The 20,339-nt window shown below is 38.5% G+C and overlaps 1 protein-coding gene across 3 annotated transcripts in view; it reads right to left on the bottom strand.

Annotated features, from left to right (window-relative positions):
- Positions 1-20,339, bottom strand: part of PDE194 (formyltransferase) — a 275,670-nt gene that overhangs the window by 74,093 nt on the left and 181,238 nt on the right. For all 3 annotated transcript variants that reach the window (XM_089802236.1, XM_089802235.1, XM_089802234.1), the window contains exons 6-7: positions 16,548-16,618; positions 16,339-16,443 (exon numbers count right to left, since the gene is read on the bottom strand). In XM_089802236.1, coding sequence (XP_089658362.1) covers positions 16,339-16,443; positions 16,548-16,618 — 176 coding nt within the window. The remainder of the gene's footprint in view (positions 1-16,338; positions 16,444-16,547; positions 16,619-20,339) is intronic.

Raw genomic sequence — 20,339 nt, 5'->3', positions numbered from 1 at the left:
AATAGAATGCTTCTAATATTAGTTAGTGTGTAGTTATATGTTAGCTTTCTTTGGCTTTCTTTACCCTAGAACAGAATGTTTCTATTCTTTACGATCATTTCCTAAGGAAACATCGTTCAATTCTTTTGTATATATTGACCTCTCGGGCCTCTGCTAATAACAAGCAAGTATTTTACCAATTACTTCATAATATGGTATCAAAGCCACTTTAACAAAACTCAAAAATCATAGTTTCTTTTTTGAAATTATTAAACCCTATTTATGAAATTAATTTTTTGAAATATGTGCTTCAAACCAGGGTTGGTCTAAGTATATTGAACATCAATATTCACGTTTTTTTTTGGTCAATTATTAAAAAAATGACTATTTTCTGGCATTTTCGTCCATTCTTTCTACACATCTAGGGCTTGGAGTGATACCAAGGGTTTCATAAAACCTTCAATAACAAATTTGCACCAAGAAACTGTGTTTTTTGCTATAGATTCACCATTGGTTTCAAGTTTGTTTTAGCCCAGGAGGTTTCTATTCAAAACCCTAAGTTTTGGGCTCAAAATTTTTCCTGATCACAAATTCTTGGTGGGTTTTCAAAGAGCTCAACTAGGTTGTCAGATTTTTCTGGTTGCCTCAATTTTCAACCCAACAGATCCAAAACAACCAACATATTATTTCTGGGTTTTTCGAGATCTCTTTTGGGTACCCCTTCAAATTTTTGGGGTCTTCCATTTTTTTGCCTCAAAGTACGTACCTACACAGATTTTCACACTTTTTCATTAAAAAACATGCTATGGCATCTTTGACTAATATTTTGCTCGAGGAACACTTCAAAATTCAATGGTTGGAATTATGGTACTTGGAAACAATGGAGAACAACAATTTTTAAATATCAAAATATTGATCAGATTGTTCTGAGAATTACAAAGCTTCCGACTACCCCTGGTACTGATAAGGATTCATGGGATCTGAATAATCGAGAGGCGATGATGATTCTCAAATTATCCATAGCTAATGATCAACTCTCTTGGATTCCATCAGGCAAGACAGCTATAGAGATATGAGCACATCTCATAAATCTTCATGAGACTTCTGACAAAAGCAAAGCTTTCTTTTTTAAAATACTGATTTCTATTATTATGGATGAGCGAACATTGCTCCAAGCTCACCTGAATCTGATTCAGGAGATTCGTGATCAGTTGCTTGCCATTGCTCGCACAATGGAGGAAGAGGACATTGTGTTTATCACTCTCCGGAGTTTAACCAAGTCCTACGACCATTTTAACGAGACTTTCAACATCACGTCTTATGGTTATGATCTAAAGTCCAAAAATCTCTGTACACTTTTGCTTCAACAAGATCAGTGAAAACAACAGTTCGATAGCAGTTCCAACTCTACCTCCATAGAGCAAGCCTTTGTTGGTAAAACCTTTCAGAAGGATAAAGGCAAGTCTTAGTAGTCTTCTCAGTAGAAGTCTTTTGCTCCCACTTCAAATGGCTCCGGGATGAGGAACATTCAATGCAACTACTGCCACAAGTTTGGTCACATGAAAGTTGAATATCGTAAAGGCTTAGCTGCCCAATCTAAGCAATCAGGTTCGCAGCCCAAAGAGAATAGTGCAGAGAACACTGAGCAGGTAGAATCTCTTTTTTATGCCTTCATGGCTAAAAGACCAACAGATCATATAAAGTCATCTACCTGGTACATTGATTCAGGTGCCTCATTATTTCACCAACCACAAAGGCTAGTTCACTAGCTACCAACCTTATTCAGATTCTATTATTTTTGGTGGCGGAGAAGAGTACACCATCATCAGCAAAGGCAACATACAGATTGAATCTATTGGGAGGAATCTCTTTTTCCTCAATGTGTACTACATTCCAAGGATGGAACTAAATCTACTCTCAATCATTCAATTGCTGCAACATTCTCCACAGTTGGATGTCGTCTTCAGTTCACATCAGCGTACCATCACTGATAGGGTGACAGCCTATTGTTGCAGTGGGTCTTGAGGATCATGGTCTTTTCTGACTTACTCATTCTGGTGATTCTCGGGACTTAGCTATGGCTGCTTTGCGGTCTTCTCTTGCCACACTTTGGCATCAGCATTATAAGCATTTAAAAGTGCATTATCTGTCTCAGCTTGCTCGAGAAGAGCTTGTCCTAGGTTTGCCAAAGATTTAGACTCGACAGCTTGGAGTTTGTGATGCATGCCAAGCTGAGAAGCAACATCGCACACCTTTCCCAAGTGGCAATTCATTGCACACTTCTTAGGTACTTAACTTGTTCGTGCCAATATCTGCGGCCCTATGGCCACTCTTTCTATCCTTGGGTCCAGGTATTTTTGGTTGTTCGTTGATGATTTCAATAGAAAAATGTGGGTATATTTTCTTTAAAATAACTTAGATGCATTTTCTATCTTTCAGAAGTTTAAATCTTTAGTTGAAAATGAGTTTGGAAAATCTATTAATAATCTTAGGTCAGAGAAAGGGGGGGATTTTGTTCTGGTGAATTCTCTAGTTTCTTGGATACCCAAGGCATCAAACGCTAGTTAACCACACCCTACACACCACAACCAAACAGTTTAATTGAACGTCTGAATGGAAAAATCACCGAGATTGCTCGATCCATGCTCGAACACAAATATGTTTCGAAGAAGTTCTGGGCAGAAGCAGTTAATACTGCAGTTTATCTTTTGAGCCAGTCACCCACAGTGGCAGTCAAAGGTAAGGCTCCGAAAGAGACCTGGTCAAGTCGCAAGCCCAAAATCAATCACTTGAAAGTTTTTGGCTCCCTTGCTCTTGTTTGGATCCTTGATGCATCACACACCAAGTTGGATGCCAAGAATCAGAAACTCATGCTTGTTGGATATAGTAAATTTCACAAAGCCTATCGCTTGATCGACACTGAGACATCTCGTCTCTTGTACAATCGTGATGTAGTCTTTAACGAGCAACGAGGACCATTCATGCCTATTTCTCCTATTCTTGATCCAGCAGACCAGCCTATGAAGGTTCATGATTTGGGAGTTAGGCTTCCATTAGGTCCACCTAATGGGAGAGCTCCAGTAGCTCCTGCACCTCCAGTTATACTAGTGAGCCCTGTATAGACACCTCTAGCTTCTACTACAAGATCACCGAGATTTGTAGATGCTTCACCTAAGTTTGATCCAAATTTTTCACATGACAAACCTGATCATAGAGCATCTCCTTATACTAATGTTGGTCATTCTCATCTCCGACCTAAGTGGTGGGCTAAGACACTTGCTAATCTTTGTGATGATGAGCTCAATGATGGGAGAATTGCTCGAAAAATGAGCAAATGTATAGCCTGTTAACTTTTTTCTCATGGCCAACATTCATAGTGTATCTAAACCTCAAACATATTCTGAGGCTAAAGGAATTGCAGAGTGGGTAAAAGCCATGACATCTGAACACCAAAGCCTGTTGACGAATAACGCTTGGGTCCATTCTGATCTTCCACCAGGAAAGAAACCCATTGGCTGCAAATGGGTGTACAAAATCAAAAAAAAATTCAATGGTACTTTGGATAAGTACAAAGCTTTGTTTAGTTGCAAAGGACTTTTCTCAGAGTCAGGGTATTAATTATGAGGAGACCTTTGCCTCTACTACAAAGATGAGCACAATCAGATTAGTTCTAACCATGGCAGTACAGTTTGGCTGAAAGGACCGTTAGATGGATGTCAAGAATGCTTTCCTAAATGGTGACCTACAAGAAGAGGTTTACATGATGCAACCTCCTCGTTTCAAGGTTTCTAGTAAAGAACATGTAATGACCCTCACTATAAAGGCCATAGAAACCCTCAAACTGAACTTAGGAATTTTGTCAAACACTTGGCGTGTAACAGTAACAATATTCAGAATATGTAATTTCAGATTTGATACTTTCCGAATATAATCACAGAATTACAATATATATAAAGCCATTGAACTATATTTGAATTACAATGCAATAAATTCTGAAATTATTTTATTACCAATTCTGGACTAATTATTACAATGACTGTATGACAGCAAATTTACCCAAAAATTGACATATATTTCAGAATGCAAGAACCTGGTTTGAAGAACTATAGAAGAACACCACGTTTTGCTGCACATCGTTGATGAAGACCTCCAACCGCACCCCCAAACTGTCCTTAATTTGCTGCTGCTGCCCAAACTAGCAGGGCCGTACCAGGCCGTACCTGTACGGCTGCTGAAATAAAATAATATTAGAGTTTTGGGACCCCCAAATGCAAGGAAAATGGGCGCCTAGGGTTAGGTAGTAACCCTGTAAAACCATAAAAAATAACTCCAAGGGGTTGAGGAGATATGAGCAATTATGTGGTTCCGAACCCTGCTTTGCCAATTCTGAAAATGCACTTATTCTGTCTTCAAACTCTTGTCAAATGCTTCTCCAATGATAGGGCAAATCTGAAATCCTTATTCCACCCAAAAACAAATCCTAACAACGAATTCTCAATAAGCTCCAATGAGATGGCTGAATACCAACTCCAATTATGCAACAATTCAGGTGATATTTCACACCCTAAGTCGCCAATCCAAGGGAGTGATTCGTTCCCAAAGATCGAATAATTTGCAGATCCAAAGTCCACAAATGTCTTCACAATGAAGAAGTAGAAGAGTTCTCCAATCCAAGCATGTCCAAATGAGAGGCCCAACCCTCTATTTATTCACTTTTCTAAGAAGTTGCTAGAACTTCTAGAAACATCCTTTATAATTTCTCATTATAATCCACTTTTTTATAATAAAGTAATTTTATAAAATAAAAAGTGCAACTCAAATTAAAATTATAACATGTGGGCCCCAATATCACATAATGATAAAATATAACCTCTTAACACTTCTTCAAGAGCAAGATATGACTATCTGATCCGCAGAATTGACTCTCTTTCCACACCATTTGCCTACGAGAGTCTGGAATAGGCAAATCAATGATCAATGCCATGTCAAACTAAAGAGGGGACATTACAGAACATTAGGTTCTCAGATTACTAAAAGCTCTCTATGGCTTGAAGCAAGCCTCTCAGACATGGTACAAGAAAGTTGATAAGTACCTCAGTGATCAAGGCTTCCAGAGGAGTTCTTCAGACTCAAATTTATACATCAAGACTACTGACGATGACATCATCCTTCTCGTTATTCATGTGGATGATTTGATCATCACCAGCAGTTCGACATCTTTGATTCAAGGAATCAAATAGAGTTTATGTCAGTCTTTTGATATGAATGACCTTGGGCTCATGCACTATTGCCTAGGTGTTGAGGTTTGGCAACAATTTTCTCGTATGTTCATCTCTCAATCCAAATATGCCACGGTTCTGTTAGACAAATTCCATATGCAGGATAGCAAGCCCGCTAGAGAAAGGTCTCAAGTTATTAGCCAAGTCTGATTCTCCTCTTGTTGATGATACTACATACAAGCAACTAGTAGGCAGCTTCATCTACCTCTCTACTACTAGGCCTAATATCAGCTTCGCAATCAGCTACATCTCATGCTTTATGACAGCTCCCAAGGCTGATCATTGGATGGCAGCAAAGCGTGTGCTTCATTATGTGAAGAGAACTTCAAAATATGGACTTCTTTACTCTTAGAGTTCTAATTCTAGACTCAATGGGTTCACGGATTCAGATTGAGCAGACTCTGTTGACGATAAAAGGTCAACTTTTGGATGTGTTCAATTTGGGATCCAATGCCATCACATGGACCAGTAAAAAGAAGTAGGCAGTTTCTCTCTCCTCTATAAAGGTCGAATACAAAGGAACAATCAAGGCAGGTTATGAAGTTGTTTGGCTTCGTCAGATGCTTGGGGATATGCAGATGTCACCAACAGGATCGACCGCTTTGTTTGTTGATAATGAAGGCATTATCAAATAAGCACAGAATCCAATCTTCCATGAACAAACCAAGCATGTGGATGAACATTGTCACTACATACCACAGCTGGTTTAAGACAGGACAATAGACTTGCAGTATGTTCCTATAACGGATTACACTACAAACATTGTCACCACTCCTCTTAGTCTTGATAAGTTTGTCAAATTCAAAGAACAGCTTGGTATTGTGGATAGATTAACCATTAAGGGAGGGTATTACGATAATAGATAGCGTCTATTATTAGTTAATGGTTATTTATTTGTAATTTATTGTAAATAATAGAATGCTTCTAATATTAGTTAGTGTGTAGTTATCTGTTAGCTTTCTTTAGCTTTCTTTTAGCTAGAATAGAATGTTTCTATGCTTTACGATTGTTTCCTAAGGAAACATCATTCAATTCTTTTGTATATATTGACATCTCGGTCTCTATTAATAACAAGCAAGTATTTTACTAATTACTCTGTAATAAGTAAGAACCACAACATTATTTCATAACCAATGTCAAAGTGTATTTTTGAACCAAAACCAATGACATTAAATTCCTTGATATTACACCACAAATTAACATTGCCTAATATTTTTAAGGACATTATATCCTAGGGACACTCCGCCACAGTTTTGGTCATGTTTCTATTGGGGTGTTCAAAAGAAAACACCCCAATGACAAGACCAACAGCCCCTATCCCCTCCAATACCTGATTTTCTGAGTTTGTACAAGGGGAATCACTCCCACATTCAGCAATGCCAGGGGGCACTGAAAGATTTTCAATTCCGGTGACCATAGAAATTACCTTTTATTTCAAAATCTAAATCTATGACTAGCATTTGTTACCACTAAATGATCTTAGCTGAATTCTGATTTCTTTTTTCTTTGCCTTGTTTTTTTCAATCTTTTGGGGTTTTTCGGAAACAAAATAATTGCATAACAAATAGGAAATAATTAGCACTTAAGAAATGTAAACATATGCTACAAATTTTATCATTACTGAATTCTGAAATAGTACATACTCGAACCAACTAGCAACCTAATATATTAACTTCAAAGAGATCACTGCCAATATACAATATTGTCGTAAACAAAGATCAACACCCGCTATAGGGAGATGCTTTGAGAATGATTCAACCTTAAAGAAATTGCTGCAATGAACCGTCCAATGCCAAAGGGAAGCTATGTCATCCAATGATGAAGAAAAACCCTTCTCCAACCCCCACGTGAGCTACAACAATGAAATGCATGTTGCCAAAAGTTGGCCGCCCAGCTACAAGTACCCTACTCCACTCAAATGTTAATGCCAAGATAAATCGACCACCTCCTCTATCAATCTAAATACAATGAAATACAACTCTAATCATCAAGACCTACTGAGGTTTGCGTCCCAACAGTCCAAACTTGGGGGTTTCGTCCCAAGCCACAAAATCACCCTTCCAGAGCAATTTCACAATTCATAAGTTTCGAAAGGCCAAAAAATAATGAACAATTAGGTCTTCATCTGCTTATAACTCCTCCCAAGTGCAAATCAAACCCTAAATGAAAATTACACTCTGCACTTTACAATAAAATAACATTTTCCCAAATAAAGGCGTCTAGGCTATAGGAAAAACATTACTTTATTAAAATGTCATAACTCATAGCATCAAAAAGTCTCTGAACAGTGAAAATAGTTTATAATAATTCAAGACCTTTCGAATGAGCTATAACACAAGGCCACATCTGACCAAATGAAGCCATATTCCCCTTATTACTCTGAAATGGTTGTATAAATAGCCTTATTATAAATTAATTAAAATGCTAACTTAGGAAATATTAAAATATATTAAAATATTACTCATTTTGCCTTTGAAAGCCCAAACCAACCAAATAAACATGAAACTGACCATGTCACCTATCTGTGATTAATACCGGACGAGATGGGTCAATTGGTAGTCCCCTCCCTATAATCTAGGGATGCTCCTACAAACTAGGGAACACACCCAGTCATTCCTAAAACTAAAACCATAGAATGGTCTTGTGGAACCTCACATCTAGAAATTGCCACATCCTCCTAAAATGTGAGGGATACCCCCTAAACTCAAGGAACTGCACCTAACTGGCTCTCAACTGCCTGTAAAGTCAAACCCTATCACTGAATATCCTGTATGAGTCTCTATCCACAACTGCTAGCCTAAGAGACCCCCACGATAGGCTAACTCACATAACTCTGCTAGTCAGACTAAAAAGGAGACATGACAGGGCAGAAATCATTCTCAGGAGCATCCTTATGTCGCTCACACACAAGCAATTTTCCAAACGCGAACAATACAATAAAAGTACTGATTTTTGGATAATTTTAAAACCCAATGGTGTCATGCGATCCCCACAAGTCCTTAACATAAAAAATATTTAGTTTATGTCTATTTGCCCTAGCCACTACAATTTCTTATTTCATTGTTTGCATTTTTCCATTTCTGGTTCAGTCATAGGCCCATAAATAGAAGGGTAAGTTGTTGCATGTATTTAATTCTAATTTCATATATATCATGATATAGCCATCCACCTAGAGTCGCAATATTTATGTCAAATATTGCCGTCTTGGATATACACAAATGTTGTTTCAAAGTAAACACTCTAACATTCATCTTGAATTAATGCTGTGTATCAGCAACTCTATTGTGCCAATGTCAAGGATAAATATAATTCATGTAACAGATAGTTATTAACCACTTCAACTACCTATCTGCATCCATTTCTTAGTTTATGACATGTCATATGCACAATTGAACTTCATTTAGTTCAGTGAATTTTTGTAAATTTTTCACAATCATGTTCATGCAGAAGATTCCACTCCTCTTCTAAGAGGACTTGTGTTACAGTATCATAAGTTGCGAGGCGGAAGAAAGTTTTCATTTACTCAAATGTGCTGCAAGGTACATCACCAAGCCTTGTGTCATGTCCCCACTCTAGCTCAGTCTAGCAAAGACATGTGAGTTAGCTTATTATGGGGTCTTGTAGGCTAACAAGGTTGGATAGAGACCCAGTATGGTTATTCAGTGTTGGGGACTTGGTGTTTTGGCGGTAATTGATCAGTTGGGAGACATTCCTTGTTTTTAGGTGACAGTTCCTATATTTATGGGGTTCATTCCTACTTTTGAGGAGGTATGATCATGCACAGGGTTGGGTTTCCATGAGTTTTCTCTTTGGGTTCAGTTTCAGAGGGATAGAGCTTGCTTCCTAAAATTTAGGAGCATCCCTAGATTTTAGGGATGAGACTGCCAGTGGATCCTCGATTTCCAACATCAGTCACAGACAGGTGGCAGGATGATTTTATGGTTTGTGATGTCAGTTGGGCATTTTGTAGCTATTTGGGTTATATTTTTAATATTTCCTAAGTTAGCGTTTAATAATTAAATAAGGCTAAGTTAATAGCCATTTTGGAGTAATAAAGGGAATTTTGACCTCATTTGGATGCGTACCCCTTGGTGTGATAGCTCGTTGGAAAGGTCTTGAACTTTTCTAAATCTTTTTCTTTGGTCTCAGGGCGATTCAGTGAACGGATTTATGTCTATGGAGAAAAAGGGTCATTTTTAGTAACATCGCCAGTTTAAAATAAGACTTAAATCACTTTTGTAACCCAACGCCTTTTGGAGTCACTTTAGGGTTCGATTTGCTTTGGAAGGGGTTATAAGGAGATGGAGGTGTCATTCCTCATTCATATTATGCATTTTAAACTTGTTTACAAATTTGCTCTGCTTGGGCGATTTTATTCTGGGACGCAAACCCCAAGGTATTTACTAGCTGGGACGTAACCCTCAGCAGTATTTGGTCTTGGAATTTTCAATGGTATCCGTTGTTATCAGGGAAGGACGCCATTTCAGCTTGGGTCTACAGTATTGTTTAGCTGGGCACGATTATTGGTACATGGGAAAGTGAGCCTTGCAGCAGTAGCCGCCATTTGCAGCACTTTGAAATATAGAGAGTCGGATAATCAGCAGCAGATGTTTGCATGTTCACAGTCCTTTTCCATCAGCCAGTTTGGCATCATTGTTAGGGAAAATATACTGGATCCTTTATTTGGCTCTATAATTCAGAGATCTGCCTGGTACAATTTGTATCAATTCTGATTTTGCTGCATATTGTTATTTATTTTCGGACTCTTTTCATATCATTTGCTCCTTCTCATTTCTATGTTGAATAATCATCAAAAATGCAAAAACAAACAAACTCTTCTGCATTTCCGTCTAGTTCTGCAAGAAAACTTTAATAAACAGGAAAAAGAAAATTAAAAAGAAAAAAATAATAAAGCTACAGCAGATTAGCGGCAGAGATCCATCAGGGATCTTTCAGTGGTATCAGAGCTTACATCCTGCCAGCCTGTAGGGTTTGTGAGAAATTGTTACAACAGTTTTTGGCATCTGGGTATTGGATAAAAAGTTTTGATAATTCATTTCAGCATCTGGGTACTGGCTAAAAAGTTTTGATAATTCATTTTGGCTTCTGGGTATAGGATAAAAAGTTTTGATAATTCATTTAGGCATCTGGGTACTGGCTAAAAAGTTTTGATAATTCATATTGGCATCTGGGTAGTCACTAGTTGGTGGATTGAATACAAATCTATGCATCCTATTGGAGAAATACACAAGTTCTACGAGCGCAGGAGAAACCAGTGGCAAGCAGAGGCGACCAGAGACACTAGCACACGAGCTTGGGTCCACAAGCTAGACATATATCTTTCATTAAGGCCCATGCCTGAGCGTGAGGCTATTCAGTTTGCTGTGTTGCATTTAGAGGGGATTGCCTATGATTGGTGGCACCATGGATTGGTCACCCAGGATCATGCCTTAGTTCACTCCTATGCTGAGTTCACCGAGCGACTCATTGCACGGTTTGACCGTAAGGATACAAAACTTTATTACAGAGAGTTGGCTCACCTTAAACAAACTGGTCATGCAGAAGCCTATATTAATGAGTTCCAGCATATTGCAGTTATGGTACCTGATATGCCCCAGAAACGTAGTGTGATGTTGTTCATTGAGGGTTTGCAGGATAGGCTAAAGGGGTTGGTACGTGCTTTCCAACAAGCTACTCTTAAGGAGGCTATTGATGTGACATTGAGACTGGATACTGTTCCCACTTCTTATCAGGCAGATAAGAAACCATTTAGAGATTCACGACCTGCACAGAAGGCCAATACATCACAGAACAAAGGAGGGACCTCGTCTAAAACTCCCTTGGATGAATCAGGAGACGAGGAATGAATTGAGGAGGAAAAAGTTGTGTTTTTCCTGCAAAGAACCATGGGAACCAGGACACCGTTGTATGGGTAAAGGAAAGGTTCATTTGATTGAGGTGACTTCTGAGTTAGGGGATGAGGAGGTTCCTGATACTGATATCGAGGATAATACAGAGGATGTTGAGCAGTTTCAGACACAGTTAGAGTTAGACACCCCTGAGCCTGTGGCATCAACTAAAGTAGCTATGGCTACCCTCTCCAGTTATCCTAAGTTTCATGCCTTTCGGTTGAGAGGTACACTTAAGGGTAAGCAGATCACCAGTTTGGTAGACACAGGTGCTACACATAACTTTATTGATCAAAAATTAGTTGAGAGGCGTGGCTTACAGTACGAGGAGTTTGGTGGTCTTGGAGTGAAGGTGGTTGATGGTGCTATCTTGGGTTGTACCAAGCGGATTCCAAAAATTAGTATTCAGATGGGAGATTATACTTTGACTAATGACTTCTATGTGCTTCCCATAGAAGATTATGATGTGGTTTTGGGCATGTAGTGGTTACAAGGTATTGGGCGTTACATTATTGATCACCACCGTATGCAATTAGAGTTTCTTTCTAGTGGGCAGAAGGTGATTTTGAGGGCAGCGTCAGATGGTGGACCTAGAGAGGTGACTTCTCGCAGGATGGAGACCATCCTTAGGCATAATGATGTGCTTTGGGCTACACACTGTTTGGTTAAATCCAAAACACCCATATCTCAGGATGACTGTGTATTTCATGTGGACATTCAGCCAGTGATGGGTCGTCACGGTAGAGTGTTTGGTGATATACCTTCTGGAGTACCACCAGATAGAGGGTTTGAGCATGGTATAGAGTTGGAGGATGGAGCGAAACCAGTGATTACTACCCAATACCGTCATCCTACAGCCTATAAGGATGAAATTGAGAAGACTATTCATGAGCTATTAGACATGGGTTTCATTCAGCCTAGTTCTAGCCCCTTTGCTTCTTCTATAGTGCTGGTTAAGAAGAAGGATGGGACTCTACGGATGTGTGTAGACTATAGAGCTTTGAACAAGAAGACAATAAAAAACAGATATCCCATTCCGCGCATTGATGAGTTGTTAGATGAGTTACATGGGGCTGTCTACTTTTCTAAGATTGATCTTCGTTCAGGCTATCATCAGATACAGGTACGAGCAGAGGATGTACACAAGACTGCCTTCCGTTGTCACTACGGGCACTATGAGTTTCTGGTAATGCCTTTTGGCCTTACCAATGCACCAGCTACTTTCCAGTCCTGTATGAATCATATCTTCAACAAGCAGTTGAGGAAATCGGTTCTAGTGTTTTTTGACGACATATTGATTTACCGCAGTACTTGGGAGGACCACCGTGAAGGTGCATGAAGAGAAGATTCAAACGATTCAGAATTGGCCTGTTCCTCGGAACATTACTGAGTTACGAGGATTCCTTGGATTGTGTGCTTATTATAGAAGATTTGTGAAGGGTTTCTCGCAGTTGGCAGCACCTTTGACAGATCTCACTAAGAAAGGGGCTTTCAGATGGACAGAACAAGCACAAGGGGTCTTTGATAGACTCAAGGAGGTTATGAGTACTTGCCCCGTTTTGGCACTACCTGATTTCTCGCAGCCATTTGTCCTAGAGTGTGATGCTTCGGGTTTGGGTATAGGAGCAGTGTTGATGCAGAATAGACACCCCATTGCCTATGAGAGTAGGAAACTGCAAAACAATGAAAAGTTGTACTCTACCTATGATGAGAAAATGTTGGCTATTATGCATGCGTTAGCTAAGTTCAGACAGTATCTTGTTGGCAGCAAATTTGTGGTGAGAACAGACCATAACAGTCTGAAGTATTTCCTAAATCAAACAGAGCTCAATGATCGACAACAAAAATGGGTTAGCAAAATTTAGGCTTATGACTTTGACATCGAATTCATAAAGGGGAAGAATAATACTGTGGCTGATGCACTCTCTAGGAAACCTTCATTGGCTGCCCTATGTTCATTGAGCGAGATTTCAGCGGATTGGAAGGCTCAACTTTTAGTTGAGTACTCTAAGGATCAGTATGCTTGTGAGATCTTGGAAGGGTTGATAGTGGATGACAGATACAGTGTGGTAGATGATATTATCTACTACAAAGGCAGGGTTTACCTTGTTCCAGGTTCTCAGTTGAAGGAACAAATTTTGCATGCTCTCCATGATACTCCTACAGCAGGACACCCAAGATATGGTAAGACTTACAGGGCGGTCCGTGAGAGATTCTCTTGGAAGGGTCTCAAAGATGATGTTTTACGCCATGTCCGTGAGTGTATGACTTTTTAGCAAAACAAGTCGGAGCATACCTACCCAGCAGGATTATTGCAGCCATTACCTATACCGGAACAGAAGTGAACAGGGATCTCAATGGATTTCATTACAGGTCTTCCTAGGGTTCAGGGGAAAGATTGCATTTACGTTGTTGTGGATAGGCTAACAAAGTATGCCCACTTCTTTACAATTGCGTTAGATTTTACAGCATCTCAGGTGGCTGAGTTATTCTTCAAAGAGGTGTTTCGACTTCATGGTTTTCCCAAGACCATTGTGAGTGATAGGGACAGCAGATTCATGAGTTCCTTCTGGCAGGAACTTTTTAGGCTAGTAGGTACTTTGTTGACACCTAGTACTAGTTACCACCCTCAAACTGATGGGCAGACAGAAATAGTCAACAAGTGGGTTGAGGGATATTTGCGTAACTATGTGTCAGGGCAGCAAAAAGCATGGGTGCAATGGTTGCATTTGGGCGAGTATTGTTATAATACTACGCATCATATGTCCATTGGTATGACGCCTTTCAGAGCTCTCTATGGATATGAGGCATTATCTTTCACTAATTTGGCATTTAGTGACAGTAGAGTACCCTTGGCTCATGATTGGTTACAGAAAAACCAAGATGTCATGAGATCTCTTAGAGAGAATTTACAGCAAGCCCAGAACCAACAAAAGATGTACGCTGACAGGCACAGGATTGAGAGAGCATTTGAGGTGGATGATATGGTCTTTCTACGCTTACAACCATATTGGCAGAGCACCCTAAAAAAGGGGGGAGCTGAGAAGCTCAAACCACGTTTTTATGGTCCATACAGGATACTCAGGCGAGTGGGAGAGGTTGCATATGAGGTTGAGTTACCACCTGGCAGCAGAGTTCATAATGTATTTCATGTATCTTGCCTGAAAAAGGCCCTTGGACAGCATATTACGGTTTCACCCGAGTTACCTCCTATGGATGAGGAAAGTAATTTGATTTTGGTCCCTGATGAGATTCTTGAGGTGAGGGAACGGTGGTTGAGAAGCCGAGTGATTCGAGAGTATTTGGTTCGATGGAGAGATCTTCCCATAGAGGATGCCACCTGGGAGGGTGAGAGCATTTTATAGCATCCAGCATTACAGTTGCTTGTGGGCAAGCATCTCCGAGAGGGGAGGACTGTCATGTCCCCACTCTAGCAAAGACATGTGAGTTAGCTTATTATGGGGTCTTGTAGGCTGACAGGGTTGGATAGAGACCCAGTATGGTTATTCAGTGTTGGGGACTTGGTGTTCTGGCGGTTATTGATCAGTTGGGAGATGTTCCTTGTTTTTAGGTGACAGTTCCTATATTTATGGGGTTCATTCCTACTTTTGAGGAGGTATGATCATGCACAGGGTTGGGTTTCCATGAGTCTGCTCTTTGGGTTCAGTTTCAGAGGGATAGAGCTTGTTTCCTAAAATTTAGGAGCATCCCTAGATTTTAGGGATGAGACTGTCAGTGGATCCTTGATTTTCGACTTCAGTCACAGACAGGTGGCAGGATGATTTTATGGTTTGTGATATCAGTTGGGCATTTTGTAGCTATTTGGGTTATATTTTTAATATTTCCTAAGTTAGCGTTTAATAATTAAATAAGGCAAGTTAATAGTCATTTTGGAGTAATAAGGGGAATTTTAACCTCATTTGGATGCGTACCCCTTGGTGTGATAGCTCGTTGAAAAGGTCTTGAACTTTTCTAAATCTTTCTCTTTGGTCTCAGGGCGATTCAGTGAACGGATTTATGTCTATGGAGAAAAAGGGTCATTTTTAGTAACATTGGCACTTTAAAATAAGACTTAAATCACTTTTGTAACCCAACGCCTTTTGGAGTCACTTTAGGGTTCAATTTGCTTTGGAAGGGGTTATAAGGAGATGGAGGTGCCATTCCTCATTCATATTATGCATTTTAAACTTGTTTACAAATTTGCTCTGCTTGGGCGATTTTATTCTGGGACGCAAACCCCAGGGTATTTACTGGCTGGGACGTAACCCTCAGTAGTATTTGGTCTTGGAATTTTCAGTGGTATCCGTTGTTATCAAGGAAGGAGGACGCCATTTCAGCTTGGGTCTATAGTATTGTTTAGCTGGGCACGATTATTGGTACATGGGAAAGTGAGCCTTGCAGCAGTAGCCGCCATTAGCAGCACTTTGAAATATAGAGAGTCAGATAATCAGCAGCAGACATTTGCATGTTCACAGTCCTTTTCCATCAGCCAGTTTGGCGTCATTGTTAGGGAAAATGTATTGAATCCTTTATTTGGCTCTATAATTCAGAGATCTGCCTGGTACGATTTGTATCAATTCTGATTTTGCTGCATATTGTTATTTATTTTCAGACTCTTTTCATATCATTTGCTCCTTCTCATTTCTATGTTGAATAATCATCAAAAATGCAAAAGCAAACAAACTCTTCTGCATTTCCGTCTAGTTCTGCAAGAAAACTTTAATAAACAGAAAAAAGAAAATTAAAAAGAAAAAAATAATAAAGCTACAGCAGATTAGCGGCAGAGATCCATCAGGGATCTTTCACCTTGTAGAACACAAAAACAGAAAACACCTATAAGGAATGAACTTTTAACTACCTCATGCTATGATTATTGAATAAAGAGCTAGCAATTAATTAAATTTAAGCCTCTTCTATGGTTGCTAAGCATCATTCCAGAATTTGTACAAGCTATTGAGTATTGTAAATAACTATTAGTTAACCAGACTTATCATGTTGATTGAGTTCCACCAACTATGTTTTTTGGGTCACCTACTCATGAAGATTATGTCAAGCAAACAGCTATATTGAAACCATAATCATGAAATAACTGAATACAAGCCTTGTCAAACACCAAGAAAACAGATGAAATGATTATTAGATCATAACCAAAATGGGAAAAATAGTATTACTTTAAGAGAATTGTCAATTTCCAAACTTTCAGATGCAATGATAGGACCTGCATCCAGTGCACGGACTGTAAATGCAACTGATACTCCTGTAACTTGTACCCCATCCTATATGCACAAACATTAAATATCAGCTATTGCAAGTACATATTACATTTTGGAAGGCAAGTAACTTTACATTAATTGTAAAATACATAGTAATTAATTTAAACCTGCAATGCTCTTTGTACTGGAGCAGCTCCCCTATATAATGGCAACAAGCTAGGGTGTATGTTCACTGTACCTAGAAACAAAAGTTGAACAAATATATAAGAAAGTACATATAACATCATAGTGTTATATACACAAAATTTGGTGGCACGTGCAACTCAGACCATAGGAATCAAGTCCCCAGAAAATGCTAGATAATTCATAATACATTACATCATTAGCTTCATAAATTAAGCTTGATGGTCTATTGTCAACAATATTCATGACTGATGATCAAAGTTTTGAAAATTTAAACCATCACTCTATAATTGGCATGTCCTAAAGACAAATGACATACTAATAAAGCTTCGTTTACAAGGAAAACATCTTTACAAACAAACTTACAAAATTGACCAATTTATTTGACCACTCTCATCATGAGTAATAGTTTTGAAAATTTAAACCATCACTCTATAATTGGCATGTCCTAAAGACCAATGACGGACTTATAAAGCTTCATTTACAAGGAAAACATCTTTACAAACAAACTTACAAAATTGACCAATTTATTTGACCACTCTCATCATGAGTAATAACTGACAAACTATATTCCACTAGCAGTTGTTGAACATTAATTGCAAGGGCAATAAAAAATACTAAAGATGTTAGTTGTTGTTGGCATTTTTCCTTGATGTCACCATTGTGATTGATGGTTCTTTTGTTATGACTTGTGGATATTCCAGTTGAGCTGATTGCCTTCCGTGTGTGCATCATAGACATCTTCAGATTGTGTATATGGTTTGCCCAGTAAGCCAGAACATTGTTTTGTCAAGCCTGTTCATATGATTTGAGCTTGACTTTGTCATCTGCCATATGTCATGAATTGAAGACGGCAGCTTAAATTTTTCTGTGGATTCCGAACAATAACTTTAAACTGCCAAGTGTTTCTCACTTCTATGTGGCTGGGAATGTAATGGCAGGAATCTTAGCAAGTGACAGATGGTTGTGAGCGTTTAAAAATGTGGAGCTATCTGCAATCTGAATAATAGTCTGCAAAATGGCATCTGTATTTAACAGTGCACTGTGATATTGTTATCAGGATTTAAATGTGCAGTTTTAAGTCAAACTCATTGACCCATGTTTCATGAGTAGTGATTCATATGAATCCATCTCTCATGAGAATAAATGGAACACTCAGCACTCATTGGATCTAGGTGATGCTCACAGAGGTGAAGCACCAGGACTTCTTGGGAGGTCACATATCCCAATACTACTCCAGCTTGAGCGCACTTAACTACAGAGTTTCCAGCTGTGGGATACTTCGTGACAACATGTATTTTGAGCTCTTTTTAAATTCCTCAAAGTGACCGCTCAATGATTGTTACAGATTAAAAGGTGTTTGTGGAATCCTCAGATGTCTGCAAGTTGAAAAGAATCTGCCATTTCCTAACCATTCTCAAAGGCCCGCCAAAAATAAATCTGTATGCATTCAGTGCTATCAGAGATAGCAGGAATGTAACCGTTTTGCTATGAAAAAGCCATTATTTCTCCTGTTGATAATTATCGCATGTATGGTAGGACGTTAGTGAAATATTCTGAGTCAAAGGTGAGAAAGCATTTTTCTTATTGTTTTCAACAAATGAAAAGGCGATCAGCTATTTGAAGTTTGGTATGAGGGTCCATTTAAAAAAGCAGTACAAATGTTCTGGGCCCACGCAAAGGTATATTTGGAAAGTGATGAAATAAACGTATTCAATGGAAAATGATGATAAGAGAGAGGTGTGTGTCAATGAAAAAACAATCATAATTCTGATGTACCAAAATCTGGGGGATTCTGATTTTAAATTTTTTGAGGTTCAAAATGACACACCTTTGACAAGGCAAGAACGTGGCAGTTTATCAGTTCAAAAATGTGGTGCGAAACAGTTCTGCTAAAGACAACATGTAGAAAACATCCATGCACTCAAGTGGACTATTAACCCAATTACTGGGTGACCAATTCTGGGCAGCCATTACAATCAAATTGATGACATGTATTTTCTGCAGGTGCATGATTACAAATGGTCTTCTACTACAATCAATCCTTTTTTAAGAGAATGACTATGGTGATGGTATGTGTCTCTAAAAGAAAACAAGTGTAAGTCTTCAGATAATGTAATAACCCCAACCGGTTATAATTTCATCAAACACCAAATTCTTTTATAATTCAGTTGTTTGACATTTTGTCAAACACCTTGCAAGCAAGCTCTGATACCACTGTAATAACCCTGTCTAGTTATAGCTAAATCAAGCATCAATTTCTTTCACATTTCGATGGTTTGACATTTTGTCAAACACTTGGCAAGCAGCCCAATTACCACTGAATCTATGATATCTTAAATTTTCAAACACAATATCAAGATGTACAGCACACTAATCACAAATTTACTTAATTTTGGCTTTATAAGTTTTGCATAAATGAATACCAAACACCAATAAACAATTTTGAAATGATTCACACCAGCCTTTGAATTCATTCGTCAACAAACCATATAGCCATATAATGAAAAGGGAATTTAATTGTTGGCTGATTATAAATCAGAATTTGAAGCCAGCCTGTTTATTTTCAAACTATGTAATATAAATTGAATTTTACAAATTAAGAACCTGGTCATTGCCGTAGAATGTAATTGCAAAGTCAAACTGAAAGATGCCTGGTCCAATTTCAATTTGGTGTTCACAATCTACTCTTACAAATTCTGCCCAAAACAAACTTCAATTTGCAGACTAAACCCTTGTCCAACAACAGAGAAATTATAATATTCAATTGTATAAATGCTCCTCGACCACAATTAATATAAAATGAGGAGACGATAATAAAACTCAAAAGTCTACAATGCCTCAGCTATGGATTCTTCGAATTAAATCTACAATACTTCAGCTGTAGATCCCAAAGCCTTATACTTCAGCAAGGGCACAAACTTCAAACTCAGAAATATCACAAAGACAACAAGAGCAAAATAAGATAATCAAATAATTGGATGATTTATGTAGTCGAATAAATAAATGTTATGTTAGTAGGTGTTGCCTTCTTCTTTCCCTCTCAATTTGTGCTCTTTCGTCCTCAATATTTAGGAGGTTCCTTGCCAACAACCAAGGAATCTGTCCTAGGAGATCGTACATCGCCAGTGGCACGGAGAGTTCGTCGCATACTGTGCTCTCAGGAACCGTCCTCTCACGAGCTTTCTTTTGCACGTACTACCCAACCGCAACTTCCCACGTTGTCACCAGGTCGCATGTCAACTGATCCTCCCTTGTTATTTCTTCCTCCTCCTCGTTGCTATTAACCGACCGACGCATTTCCTTACTACTAACTACCCAACCTTAACAACAACAAATACTAACATAACATTTATTTATTCGACTACAATTTACTCATCAAATGGGCTCATATTTATAATCTCCAAATGGCACAAAGTTTCCCAAATGAACTTCACTTAAGAAGCTTCCCATACACAACATTAAAATATAATAAAGTGTCATTATAATCTGATTTATTAATTGCTTTTGGCTCCAAAAATGACCTTTTCCACCATAACTTAAAATTCTAACACGTAAGGCCACTGTTTCTTGTTCTTGTGATTTAAAACTTTTCGTCCCGATTCCAATAGGCTATGATATTGAGGTGATAAACCAACAACACTATCAAAAATAGCAACCTCAACATATTTATATGAATAATAATAATAATAATTCACTTGTCTTGCGAAAACAATTGAAGAGGCATCAAAATCAAAATCTAACAACACCAAAGCGATCATGATGATGAAAGATGA

This window comes from Cupressus sempervirens, chromosome 9 (assembly GCF_028749045.1).
Source record: "Cupressus sempervirens isolate cs-2001-9-10 chromosome 9, ASM2874904v1, whole genome shotgun sequence".
NCBI classification, from domain to species: Eukaryota; Viridiplantae; Streptophyta; class Pinopsida; order Cupressales; family Cupressaceae; genus Cupressus; species Cupressus sempervirens.
This window is presented reverse-complemented; position numbering and strand designations above follow the sequence as displayed.